Source organism: Sceloporus undulatus, chromosome 6 (genome assembly GCF_019175285.1).
Source record: "Sceloporus undulatus isolate JIND9_A2432 ecotype Alabama chromosome 6, SceUnd_v1.1, whole genome shotgun sequence".
NCBI lineage: Eukaryota > Metazoa > Chordata > Lepidosauria > Squamata > Phrynosomatidae > Sceloporus > Sceloporus undulatus.
In genome coordinates this window covers 129,191,445-129,203,832 of record NC_056527.1, presented here as the reverse complement: position 1 = coordinate 129,203,832, position 12,388 = coordinate 129,191,445, and the positions used below count along the sequence as shown (strand labels likewise).

At 40.7% G+C, this 12,388-nt stretch overlaps 1 protein-coding gene across 3 annotated transcripts in view; it reads left to right on the top strand.

The window, feature by feature from the left end:
* Positions 1 to 10,896, top strand: part of DBNL (drebrin like) — a 42,622-nt gene extending 31,726 nt beyond the window's left edge. For 2 of the 3 annotated variants that reach the window (XM_042474242.1, XM_042474239.1), the window contains 8 exons: positions 545 to 696; positions 977 to 1,031; positions 1,396 to 1,467; positions 2,500 to 2,605; positions 4,504 to 4,650; positions 7,129 to 7,250; positions 7,872 to 7,977; positions 8,626 to 10,896. In XM_042474242.1, coding sequence (XP_042330176.1) covers positions 545 to 696; positions 977 to 1,031; positions 1,396 to 1,467; positions 2,500 to 2,605; positions 4,504 to 4,650; positions 7,129 to 7,250; positions 7,872 to 7,977; positions 8,626 to 8,765 — 900 coding nt within the window. In that variant the 3' untranslated portion in view covers positions 8,766 to 10,896. The remainder of the gene's footprint in view (positions 1 to 544; positions 697 to 976; positions 1,032 to 1,395; positions 1,468 to 2,499; positions 2,606 to 4,503; positions 4,651 to 7,128; positions 7,251 to 7,871; positions 7,978 to 8,625) is intronic. The other variant, XM_042474241.1, reaches the window with a different exon arrangement.
* Positions 10,897 to 12,388: the final 1,492 nt, after the last annotated feature.

Here is a 12,388-nt window from a genome sequence, read left to right as displayed (position 1 = left end):
ATTTTATACTTAGTCTTGGACCTTGAAGAGGGGGAAAAATCCTTAGTGTTTTCAGACCAGTAAAGAAGATGTGTTCATGACCAGAAAGGGTTGTTAAAAATAATTAGATACGTAAATTATCTTTAGGAGCAGAAATTTGCATATGTGCAGAGAAAATATAGTGACATGGGGTGGAAGTGGTGGTGGAATTTATTTATTGATGTCTTTTGATGTGCTTTGCAGAAGGGTTGCTTTTGTTATGTATGTCCTATATTTTCAAGAAGTAGTGCAGTACACAAAGTCAAATATTCTGTGTTACCATGAGAAAGAAGCATGGAGGCTGGTGAATTCACCACCTAAAGGGATTGAATCTGAGCTTCCTCAACAGCTAGCTCATTCTTGTATTTGTGGTGTATGTGTGTTTGTATATTTGTGGTTTCAGGCATTTCAAAACTCTAAGGTAAAATGGCCAGGTGTCACTAAATGATGTCCATTTAGTATGGCAGACTATGTCTTCTCCAGAGTTGCATGTGTCTAATTGGAATTGTTGTGCGTGCTCTTTCAGAAAGATGAAGAAAACCGAAGGCTAGAAGAAAAGAGGAAAGCAGAAGAGGAGCGCCAGCGTTTGGAAAAAGAACGCCGAGAGCGGGAATTGCAAGAGGCTACTTTACGTGAACAAAGATTTAAGGACCGGGCCAGTGAGATTGATGCTCAGAAGTGAGGATGTTATCATTCCATTTTCCTGGCTGTAGAATATTTAGAGATTTAAAATTTAGCACCAGCTCCTTAACTGGAGCTTGGAAACTTAAGTTGTTACCAATGAAATTGTTCAAATATTGGTGTTATATCTATAGTCCTAGTTCTTTAATTTTATGGGAACTTGTGCTTTTTTGCTAGTAGAGCCGGGCCATATTAGGATAATTAACCATTTCTACTGAAAATTGGAACTCTATTGACATGCTCTGTTTAATCAAAGTTGTATATTTTAAATCTTCAGGAAATTCCAGCAACAACAGGAAACAGAGTCAAGGAACAAAGATAAACAACAATGGGTAAGAGGTTTGAAATTGTCACATTTTTCCTGTTTCCGTAAGAATCTTGTAAAAAAAGACTACAGAGAATCTTACTTGCTTGCAGAGATACTTTAGTTCAGCTCTGAATCTATAAGTATTTCTTATGCTGTTCATTTGCACAGTGTCGAAAGGTCTTTTTTCTTTTAAAGTGTAGTAAGGAAAACTGTATTCTGTCATGTTAATTGGTACACTGGACAAATAGTCCATAGTGAAGGCTGAATAATATGTTCATTTGCCAGATCCTGTATTCTTATTTCAATCAAGGTTCCATCTTGCAGAGTCTGTAGCTAAGAACTGTCTCAGCTTTATCATGAGGATAAGGGAATGATCTTATATGTTACAGAAGGAGCAGAAAGAAGAGCCCAGCATGATGCAGAAGGGTTTCCGAAGGAGTGAGTCTATGGAGAAATCTCAGGTACATAGGAAAGAGCTACTTGCCAATTCCTCCTTATTAACCAGGCACTAGCTACCATGGTGCTAAAACTTTTTAACTTTGGGGACAATGGGACTTTGCTGCACCAACCACCCAAAGCCTGCCTCACCATTCTCACCATGGCAGGTGGCAGGGAGCCACCTCCTCTTCCTCCTCTTTTTCCTCCTCCCTCTGCCTCTTCCCTATGCTGGCTGTTTCTTCTGTCTCCTTCCTCCTTTGTCTTTTCCCTCCTCCACTTTTCCCTCTTACTCTTCTTCCCTATGCTTGCTCTTCCTCCTTTTTCCTTCCTCCTACTGCCACCTCTACTTCCTCCCTCCATTTCTTCTCTCCACTGGCTCTTCCTCCTCCCTCCCCTTTCTCTTCCTCCCTACGTCTCTTATTCCTTCTCTGCTGTTCCCCCCCCCCCATGCAGGCTTGCCATCTGCAGATGCTGGGATCTGTGGATGGCAAGTCTGTGGATACCAAGTGCCTACTATATATGCAATAGTTAAAGAATATAGAAAGGATTGCTCTGCTGTATATACGAGGATATCACACACAGATAACATTTATGACATTCTTTGCTGTCCTGTTTATTCAGTCTTACTGCAAGCAAGTAGAATGAGCTGCTTTATTTTGTAGTATTAATATGTCTGTGAAGTATTGGTTATTGGTGGAGTTTGATCATGGTTCTCTTTCTCTTTTTTAGCCTTAGAGTTACTAATTATTGTCTACAGGAATTTCCGAACAACATCATACACATGTTTTTAGCTGTTTTCTTGGATGTATGCTCTATTCTAGTTTTAAATATATTAAGAGATGCTTTCTGTTGCCTGCCTACATTAGTCCCCCCCCCCCCCCCCGTTGAATGGGTTAGAAGTGACATCATGTATTAACAACTAATGACAGCACTTCTTGATGCAAAAGATGGATATCGGCATTAATCAATACAGTACTGCTAGATTTCCCTCTTCTCTCCCCTGCCTTGGATTACTGTGGGTTGCCATGAATCATTCTATTTTTCTCTCCATGCAGGAAGCAGCATCACTAATAGCACAAAGATCAGTGAATCCCCGTGACATCTTTAAACAAAAGGAGAGGTCCATGTCTACAGAAGCAGCAGGCATCAGTCCCCAGCCAGGTATCAGACAGAACTACTGTCCCCTCTCATTAAGGCATGACTGGAGATAAACCACTACTATTTTGCCAGTAGAACAGCTGCCAAATGCTATGCCTGCTGAGAGCAGGGGATCGTAGAACTGGAAGATTTAAAAATGGCATAAACACAGACAATTCCCCTGTTTTGGTGACAAAACCATTATAGGTGACCATTTGAAGTTTGTGCCAATAACATTTTGCACATACCACATGGACTCTGAAGGAGCCTCAGTATAGTATATCCTCAGGGTTTTCCCTGTAAGTTCTGGGGCTATGAAGCAGGAGAAGGAATTAGGACCTCATGAATGGGAAAAGAAGAAACAGTATCAACTACAGTGTGTTACAGATGAATTTATCCTTGCCACTAGAATCTACACTGCAAACATCTCAGAGACGTTCTCTGTTCACTTAGCTACAGTGACAGGCCCCAGGCAGATACATCCCAGTACCATAGCCACCAGAGTAGTCCTGCATGGCAAAAAGTGTCCATGTGTTCTTGAGCAGCAGTTTCAGTGGCTTGGGCAAATTAGCCAGGCTTTGTCAATATGCAAAGGCTTTATGCCACCCCTTTGTGGAGTCACTACTTTTGGGAATGAGCAACACTGTAGTTCAGACAAGCCACAATATTCAAGTTTGGCAAGTGTTTGGGAAAAGGAGTATGCATGGGTGACAAGCCCACTAATTGTGTGCTACTGTATGTGTTCGTGCATCTCTTGTTCTGTGTGGGATGTTCTGTCTTGGCTTACTCTGTTGTCATAGTACAGTTTGGTATCCCAAAAAAAATAAGTTCTTATTGTACTCAAATGTCTGAGTATTCTAGAGACAGTCTGTGTTGTGCAAGTTTTCAAGTACCCTTTTTCATTGTCCCCCTTGCTATGGTGTCTTAGAGTCAATGTGGTGTACTGGTTTGAGCATTGGACTAGGACACTTGGGAGACCAAGGGTTCAAATCCCAGCTTGGTCATGTAAACCCAAGAGGTGACCTTGAGCAAGTCACACTCTTCCAGTCTCAGAGGATAACAATGGCAAGCCCCCTCTGAAGAAACTTGCCAACAAAACCCCATGATAGGTTTGTTTTAGGGTCGCCATAAGTTGGAAATTACCTGAAGGCACACCACCACAGCAACAACATGGTGCCTGAATTGACAAACCATATTCATGGAGGCGATGAGCTGATGAAAATGACAGATAAGCCTTTTTAACATGGTTTGCCTAATATAAAGTAACCAATCAGAATAACAAAACAGAGTACAAACCAGGAATAAAAAATAATCAACCAAAGGCCCCCCAAGTCTGGAAGATCTCTGCTGTTTACCATACAGTCATCAGAAGATACTCTTAACATATTTTTCTGTAAAAGAGTTCCAGAGCCTAGGCACAGCTACTGAGAAGATCCTGTTCCTTGCCAAATGCATTTGATAGGTTTTTAAATTTGGGTTTTAAGCAATGATTTGAACAAATGAATTAGTGCAGTCTCTTCATTGAGTCATTGGATACTTGTTCAATTTGCTTAGATTGATAATTTGTTTGGATTCAAAGATGCAAACCTTGGGCTTTATCGCCTCAGTCATTCTTGAAATTTTGTTTAAGAGATTAGTTAAAATAAACTTTGTTAAAGATGTTAGTTAAAATAATTTCTTTTAGTCTTTTAAAGAACAGGGAACATCTCCAGATGTTCTTGAGCTGCTACTGTTCCCAGCTCCAGCCAGGATAGTCAGTAATGAGAGATGATGGGGAGTTGTAGTCAAATGGCATCTAGGAGGCCATGCACTAGGGAGCAGTCATTGAGGTTTAACTGACTGACTTATTCAGCACATGGTAGTGGTAAGGAATATGTGTCTCACCAGTTCATGCTTTTGTATTGACTTGCCTCCTTTCCTAGGCAAGTTACGGAGCCCTTTTCTGCACGAGAACAATCATGTGGAGGTTCCTGCATCCCCTGTTCATTCTTCTGTGCAAGATGTTCACCCTCCTGTTGTTCATTCATCTGTACATGATACACCTCCAGTCTCTCCTGCTCCTGAATGTGGTAAAACATTATGAGAGAGTTTGCAATTTTAAGTGTTTGTATTGAATTTTAATAGCTGAAGGTGTTCTTTTGATATCTTATGGTCTAACAAGACTTTTATGTTGTCCCAGCCTCAAAGCAGTAAAGGAGTCCATGGTCAGCACACACCCCCTTTACAAAATTTAAAATCTACAATTTGATAGGGAGATTATGGTTGGCTTACGTCTTGTAAATATCCAAAGCATTTCCCCTCTAAACATTGGCTTGGACCTACTTAAAGTGTTGGCAGCAGTGGAGTGAAGAAGAGTCATGGGCCACATTAACTAGAGATGCATGTGCCACAAAGTGAAGAGCCAATTTTTAAAAGATAAAACCATCTAACATCTTCTCCCAGGCATGAGATGGGAAACGAAATTAGAAGGAAGCAAGGATAAAAGACTGAGAAACTTGGATAAAAGGCTCACAGAGGTCTATGCCTGCTTTCAGCTATTTGCCTTTTTCTTTGTGAATCCAATGACAGAGAAGTGGATAACGCAGAGGGGATCAAGAGGTAGAAGAAATCTTGCACCCTGTCTAGAGTGTGATACCATTGCAACTTTCCATAATGTTGTTTACTGTCCAGAAACCTCCATTTTCTGGCCAAAGGTTCAAGTCTGGATGTGTTAAGAAGCAATCTAGTGATGGATCCAAGCATCAACTTTTACTCACTGTTGGGTTTCATGTCTGTCACTGTTTCTCCATCATTGCTACCATTCCCTCCTCCAGAGGCAGAAAAACCCGCTCCCACTGTGACACCAATGCCTACACCTTCATTCCACAATTGGCTTAGACACCATCACCAGACCTCGGCTGCTATCATCATGGATTCATGGGTGCTCAACATAATAGAAAGGGGCTATGCCATTGAATTGAAGAAATATTCTCCCACAGGGATCCTTCACCATGCTTCTTTAAGAGGTTGTCCACATCACTTCTGGATGGTAACACTCAGCTCCATCCTTCCCCTAATGCAAGAGGGTGACTGGTGTGCTACTCTGGACATGAAACAGGTTTCGATTCTTGTCCTTTGGCCTCAGCACAGCTCTCCATGTCTTTATGATTCTGGTATTTGTACTTTGTTGTTGCTCTGACAGAGAAGGCTAAATATTTCACAAAACTAAAATCCAAGAATTTCATATCATTAAGCCATGACAGTTAATGCGGTGTCAAACTGCATTATTTTTGTTGTGCAGATTAGGTCTCAGTCATGATTCCTTATCAAACAGGAATGGAAGGTATCTTGTTTTTCGTCTGTCACCTTTCCTGTTCTTTATCTCTGTCTGCTCTGTGGGATGCTTGGTTTTTTTGTGCTGCATGATCCATATGTATCCTGTCCTGCTGTTTTAAACATCTTTATCTTTTACTAAGACATGACAACAGCTTTTGTATTTGGGAAGCTTTAAAAAATTAGACCTGATTATCCTGTAGTTGATTCAGCTGACAGCCTGAATTTGTAAGAGTTATTTTGTAGTTGAAAGGTGGGAGAGGAAAGCAAGTAAATGACTTATTGCCAAACCAGAAAGAGGGAACAAGAGAGGGGTGTTAATGCTTGACCACTGAGCTAAAATGTATGAGAAAATTTACATGACCAAATACTGATCGAAAGTGAGATATTATGTGCACATTCTAACTGATCTAACTTTATTTTATTTTTGAAACACTTAAAATTAATAGCGCTATGTAATGAATTTAAAAGACAATCCCCTGTCCACCAGATTCTTCATATAAGGGTTCTGGGAGTTCTTCAGCCTTCCCCAACCTTATGCTCTTCACACATTCAACTTCATTTCTCATGGCCATGTTAGCTGGGGCTGATATTGCAGTCCAACATCTAGAGGGCACCATCTTAGAGAAGGCTGCCTCTTCTTCATTATTTAATCAGAGGTAGGACAAACAGATCAACAAAAGTCATAAAATGTGTTGGAGTAACAGGAAAAAGGAAGATTTGGCTAACATGTATCCATGTGCAGTAAACTGGCTAAACAATATCTAATCTAGACTGGTAAAAAAAAGTAAGAGCCATGCACAGTCTGATTCAAGGTCTATTTATTGCTGTATTTTGTATCCATAGTGAATAGCCAATTACTGTGAGAGGGGCCAAGAGACCACCCAGAAAAGCTTTGTAGGATTAAGAAATTGTGTTCGATTCACTGATCTGAGTAAACAGAATAGACCTTATGTCTGATGTATGAGTGTAATGCTAAGGTGCAGTTGCACAAGATTTCATGGAGTGTACCCCTCCATTTGAGCAGGTTTTCTGCAGAAAGTTTTAGCAGTATTAATTTCTTTTTGATAATTGTATTTGGGATTTATGAGTACTATAAGCCATTCCCATCTCCTCTGAGTTTGGGCAGTACAGTTAAGAAGAGTGCATCTGGTATTTTTGATTATAAAAAAAAATCAACAGTACATCTGTTATTGATAAATTGAAATAGAAAAAGTTGCTTTGCTTCTTTGCAGGTGATTCTGTGAGACAGGATAACTATAAATCAGGCACTCTTGTCTACCAACCAGAAGTGACACACGATGCTGTGTATGAAGAACCCCCTAGTCAACGAGTTATTTATGATGAGCCTCCTGAGGTCAGTCTCTTTAGATGATTCTTGCTGAATGAAAGAAGTGAATAAATTGGAGTTGTATGTTCACATCGCGATCCTTAAGTTGTTTTACCAATATTCCTCGTGGATGATGGACATTGGATCTAGAGTATATTTTTTCAGCTTTTCAAATTGAACCCCCCCCACCCACTAATTGTTTTAGTGTGTAATTAATTCACACTAATTGTTTTCCACTGTTCAGGAGTAAGTACCAAAAAACAGCACCACCCACACCCAACAGGCAAGTATCAGTGGCCTTTGGAGAATTTCACGATTTGCACAAGAACAGAAAAATCTGTAGGGGAAATAAGCCACTAAAAGTGGTGGGCTCACAAGAACTGAATGTCTATGTTCAGTGACTACAAAATGCTGACTAGCTATTTTGGATAAAGGAGACAAAAAACAGATGACAAAGGAAATGGAATGAAAAGCATTCACTGCTGCCAGAAGCTTGCTGCAGGACCCATCTATGTACATTAACAACTTTCCTGGTTTGTGCAGCCTTTATTTATTCACAGTATCCACAAGTTAAGTATTCACAGTCAGTCCTTTTATTTTGAGAAGTCCTGAGATGCTACTTCACTCTGTTAAATCTTCTTTTTGTAGGAAGAGCCTGAAGATACTAAATATGACTACACTGATGTCTATCAACAAAATCTTAACCTGGAGGGAAAAGGTTTATGTGCTCGAGCTCTGTATGACTATCAAGCTGGTAAGTTCTGTGTTCACAAAAATACTTGCCTTCTAATGAATCTTAGGATGAGCTGCTACTTTTGCCACTCATAGAGGCAAAACATACAAGTGCAGAATTTGCAAATCAGAAAGGCAAATCATGGGCACGCACCCCATTAGTCCCTATGGGAGGCGCCACCCCTTCCTCTCCGCGTATGCTGAAATCCGTGTAAAACATGCCTGCGTATGACTCAGGCACACTGTACAGAGTGATGAAGTACATGCTTTGCCTACAGACAGTCCCAGATTCAATCACTTAACTTTTCAGGTTATACAAGGATCAGGTAAAAAGGTGATACAAAAAATATCAGAGTCTGGAGAATTTGTATGATTCAGTATAGGCAATAGTAGATGTACAGGTAATTTGAATAGAGCTTGAGAAAGTTACCTTTTTGGACTGCTCCTTCCAGAATTCCACAGCCAACATGGCAAGTGGAGTTGTCCAAAATTTGAGCTCTTGAGTTTTACCTGTTAAAACTCCTATAAAAAGCTTGATTGATTTTGTCCTGTGTTATCTGCCCTCCCCCTCAATTAGAATCTCTGCAAATATCAATGTGAGTTAATTTTTTTAAGTAGTCACGTGTATCCATTCCTGCCAGGCCTGAATTTGACTGTACCTGTCTTTCAGCTGATGACACTGAGATCTCTTTTGACCCTGAGAACATTATTACCAACATTGAGATGATCGATGAGGGCTGGTGGCGTGGTTATGGTCCTGATGGCCACTTTGGGATGTTCCCTGCCAACTACGTGGAACTCATTGAATAATGGGCAATGCTGGAGGAAGAACACGAGCAATACTTGAAAGAATAACTCTGTCAAATCCAGTTCTTTGAGGTGAAATTGTGTGTGGCTTTTTAAGAGTGAAGTGCCATTGCTCTGTGCCCCTGTAGCTGGAGCACCATCTGTACCTGCCCAGTAATGCAGAACTCTTTCTTTGCCTTTCTTTTATTTTCCTTAACTGGTATTTTCAGGTGAAGAATAGAAAATCAGTCTTGGCAGTACATAATACTTTCCTTCTCCTAGGGCTAAAGGCATTGGCCCAAAACATCCTTTCAAGACACAGTGGGACCAAATTATTTTCTGAACACCAACATGGAGTATTCAGGAGGTAGGAAAGGCTTAATAGAAGCAGGAGGGCTTTCTATTTCCATTCTCATGTTGCAGCTTTCTGAGATAGCATAAGGCATCTTTTTTTTTTTAAATGCCTACTTCACTGAGCAGCTTGTTAAGATTTAGCCCTGAAAAAATCCACAACCCACTTATACCAGAGGTTTGCTTGGGAGAAAATGGATTGAGAGTTCAAGCTTTCTGAGATCCAGTCTGCTGGCAGCTGCTCAGGGCAAGTCCTGAATTATGGAACTGTGCAACATTTGTGCAGTATTGTGCAACTCCCTTCCATTTCAGTGAGTAATTCTTCAATGGAAGATTGTGCCCTCAGACCCAATCCTTTGTGTGAGGACCAAGCTACTTGGCTTTTAAATCTTGGATACTTGTGGAAATTCTCCTCTTGTTTAGAGCAAAAGCCTTCCACTCAAATGTTTTGAAACATGGTTCCAGACACAAATTCCATCAAGGCAGGCAACAAATGATTGCCTTGAAAGCAATGCTAGCTTTGAAGTGTGGCGGACACTGCTTTAAATAGAATGCTGTGTGTGTGTGTGTGTTGTGTGGTCTGGTTAGTAGAGGAGGACCTTGATTTCTGTATTATCTTTCCTGAGATTTTAAAAGCCTTATTGCCTTTAGATAGGATTTTGATTAATTTCCCCCTTTCCCCTTTTTAAGGAAAATAGTTGAATGAAATAAAATATAAAGAAACCTTGGGTAGCTGAGTCACTCAGGAGTGGCATAACTTTATGCTGTGATAATTGTGTGACACTTGGCATTGCAAATCTGCTAACTATGTTGTTGTCATAAAGGTATTTGTGGCACATCTGGAATCAAACATTCCATTTTAAATGACATCTTCCAAATTTACTGAGAGTCCCTCATCCATGACGTGGATATGGGTGTAGTTTTTAAAAGCAAAATGAATTAGCCACTTCTAACATTCCCTTTGTTTTGTCTTGCTCAAGATAGTTCTGAAGAGATTCACAAGCAACTTTGAAAGAGTTTCCTGTACAAATATGGAGAATGGATTTTATAGAGGAGAATTATCCCATTTGATTGAGAGAGCAAAACTAATGGTCTAGTAAGGTTAAATTCCATTCTCTTCTCCCTTTATGCATGATGTGGTAACAATTATGGTAACAAAAGATCTTAATGCAGCTCTCTGCTAATCTACTCCAGCTCATTTTTCTCTATGGCAGGTTTTAAAATAATAGTTTTTAAAGATAGTTTGTAGAAGCTGCTCACTACTGTATTTAATTCCCAAATATTCCCTTTTCCCCCCAGTCTGTGGAATCTGAACCTGAATTACCTACTCGATTTCTGAAAAAGGGTGATGTTTTAACCCTTATCTCCACTCCAGTGGTTTGCAAATATAGTGAGAACCTTTTAAAACACTGCCTGTCTTAACTTTCCTTATAGATCTAAAAATAAATTATGAGGCCCTCCCCCTTTTTCCTTTTGGCTTGGAAGCTTTGGGGACTCTTGATTCTACGTGTAAAAGAAAATTCTATTTCCTTTTGTTACCATAAAGGAGTGTGCCCTTGAGGATAACTGTAGCAGCCATGAGTGGCTTCCTAGGGATTCTTGAGAGCTGATTTTTATTAGAATTGCCAAACATCATGCGGGAATCATAGCTACTTGAGTTGTTGCTATTCACTGTGCCTCTTGCCTTTGTTCAGATCCTCCTCTTTTTCCAGCCTTCTGCCATGCATGAAGATTTGGGGTTGGGGTTAAAAAAGGTTGTGACAGGATGATATGAATAATAATAAAATTAAAGATGATCAAAACATTTTTTCTATGAAGTATGCATCTGTGTATATACTTTTATTGTTTCAAGTGGGTACATGATCAGTTCAGTCTCGTTTTGGGTAGAGATGTGCACAGAGCTTGGCGGGTTTTGGGGTTGTTGTTTTTTGGACAACTCTCAAAATCCCTTGGTGGCCATGCTGAATGTAGAATTCAGGAAATTGTTCTCCAAAACAGTAATTTTCTTATGCTCTGACTACATGACCCCCTGAGAGCTTTTTATACCTAATCAATGGTGTCACTAGGGAAATGTAGGGGTAGGTGGGACTGCACCAGGTGACACCTGGTTGGGCCCTCCTCCCCATGCCATTGTGTCCTCCTCCTCATGGGAAGAATGATGGGACAGCCGTAAGGGAGGCCAAGTGTGCTCCCCTCCCCCTGTACTGTCCTGCCCTGTCCCATTCTTCTCCTTATGAGGAGAAATATGGCGCAGCCCTGAGGGAGGCCAAGTGCACCACCCAAGAAGCCCCGCTCCCTGGAGCACACCCCCACACCAGGTGACACCAGGGGTGGGGACTCCACAATATGTACATGGATTCTGGTTTATTCATACATAACAGAACACTATTTGGAACCTTCCAGAAAGCATTTTTGGCACACCTCCAGCAGGTCTGTCAAAACCACCAGTACCTACTCTAAACAGAAGTTTTCATGGTTTTTCCCTATAAGCACTAACACAATGGGGCATATTTACCAAACAATGGTGTTGCTGTGCATATGGTAACAGATGGGCAACTAGCCCTTCAGATGTTTTAAACTATAGTTTCCAGTAGTACTAACCAGCACCGCTGATGGCCAGTGATCCTGTGCATTGCAGTCTAAAATATGTGGCTGGTCATAGTTACCAGCCAAGTGTAAGGTACTTGGAACAACTATTCTCCTTAGGTTCTATAACCTAAGCAGTATTGTTAAGCAATGTCCTTGTGAGTCAAAGCAAACGCAGTCTTGTGAATGGGTCTTCTACTCATTTTACTTAAGTCTGGTGTTCAAGTGATATTCATCACAAATGAAATGTGTTCATAAGACAGCCTGGAATCCAAATGCATGTTGGATGTACTTCATTTATTAACAGGTTGTTGAAAAAAGTTGTCTCTTGACAAGACAAGGGTTCAGGGAGAATCTTCTATGAGATGTCTGCTCTATCCAAAGGCCCATGTTGTTTTTATTATTTGCCCTGTATGCACCTGAATGCCTAGGCTTCCCCCCCCCTGCCTTTTGAGAAGTCTGCTGTCATTATTTTGATCTGTAAGATGTTTTTGCTGAGAGACTAAGGGTTTCCAGTTCTTGAGACAGCAGATCAATTGATTACAAAGAAGGATGTGCGTGGGGCTGGCAGCAGCTGTGATGCAGGATTGAGTTAACCGGGTCAGGCAGACATGACGGGGACAGTAAAAGAGACAGAGATGGATAATCAGATTGCAGGCTGCACCACAATTTCATTTCCGTTTTACCCCATTTCTTCTGCCCACCTCCCC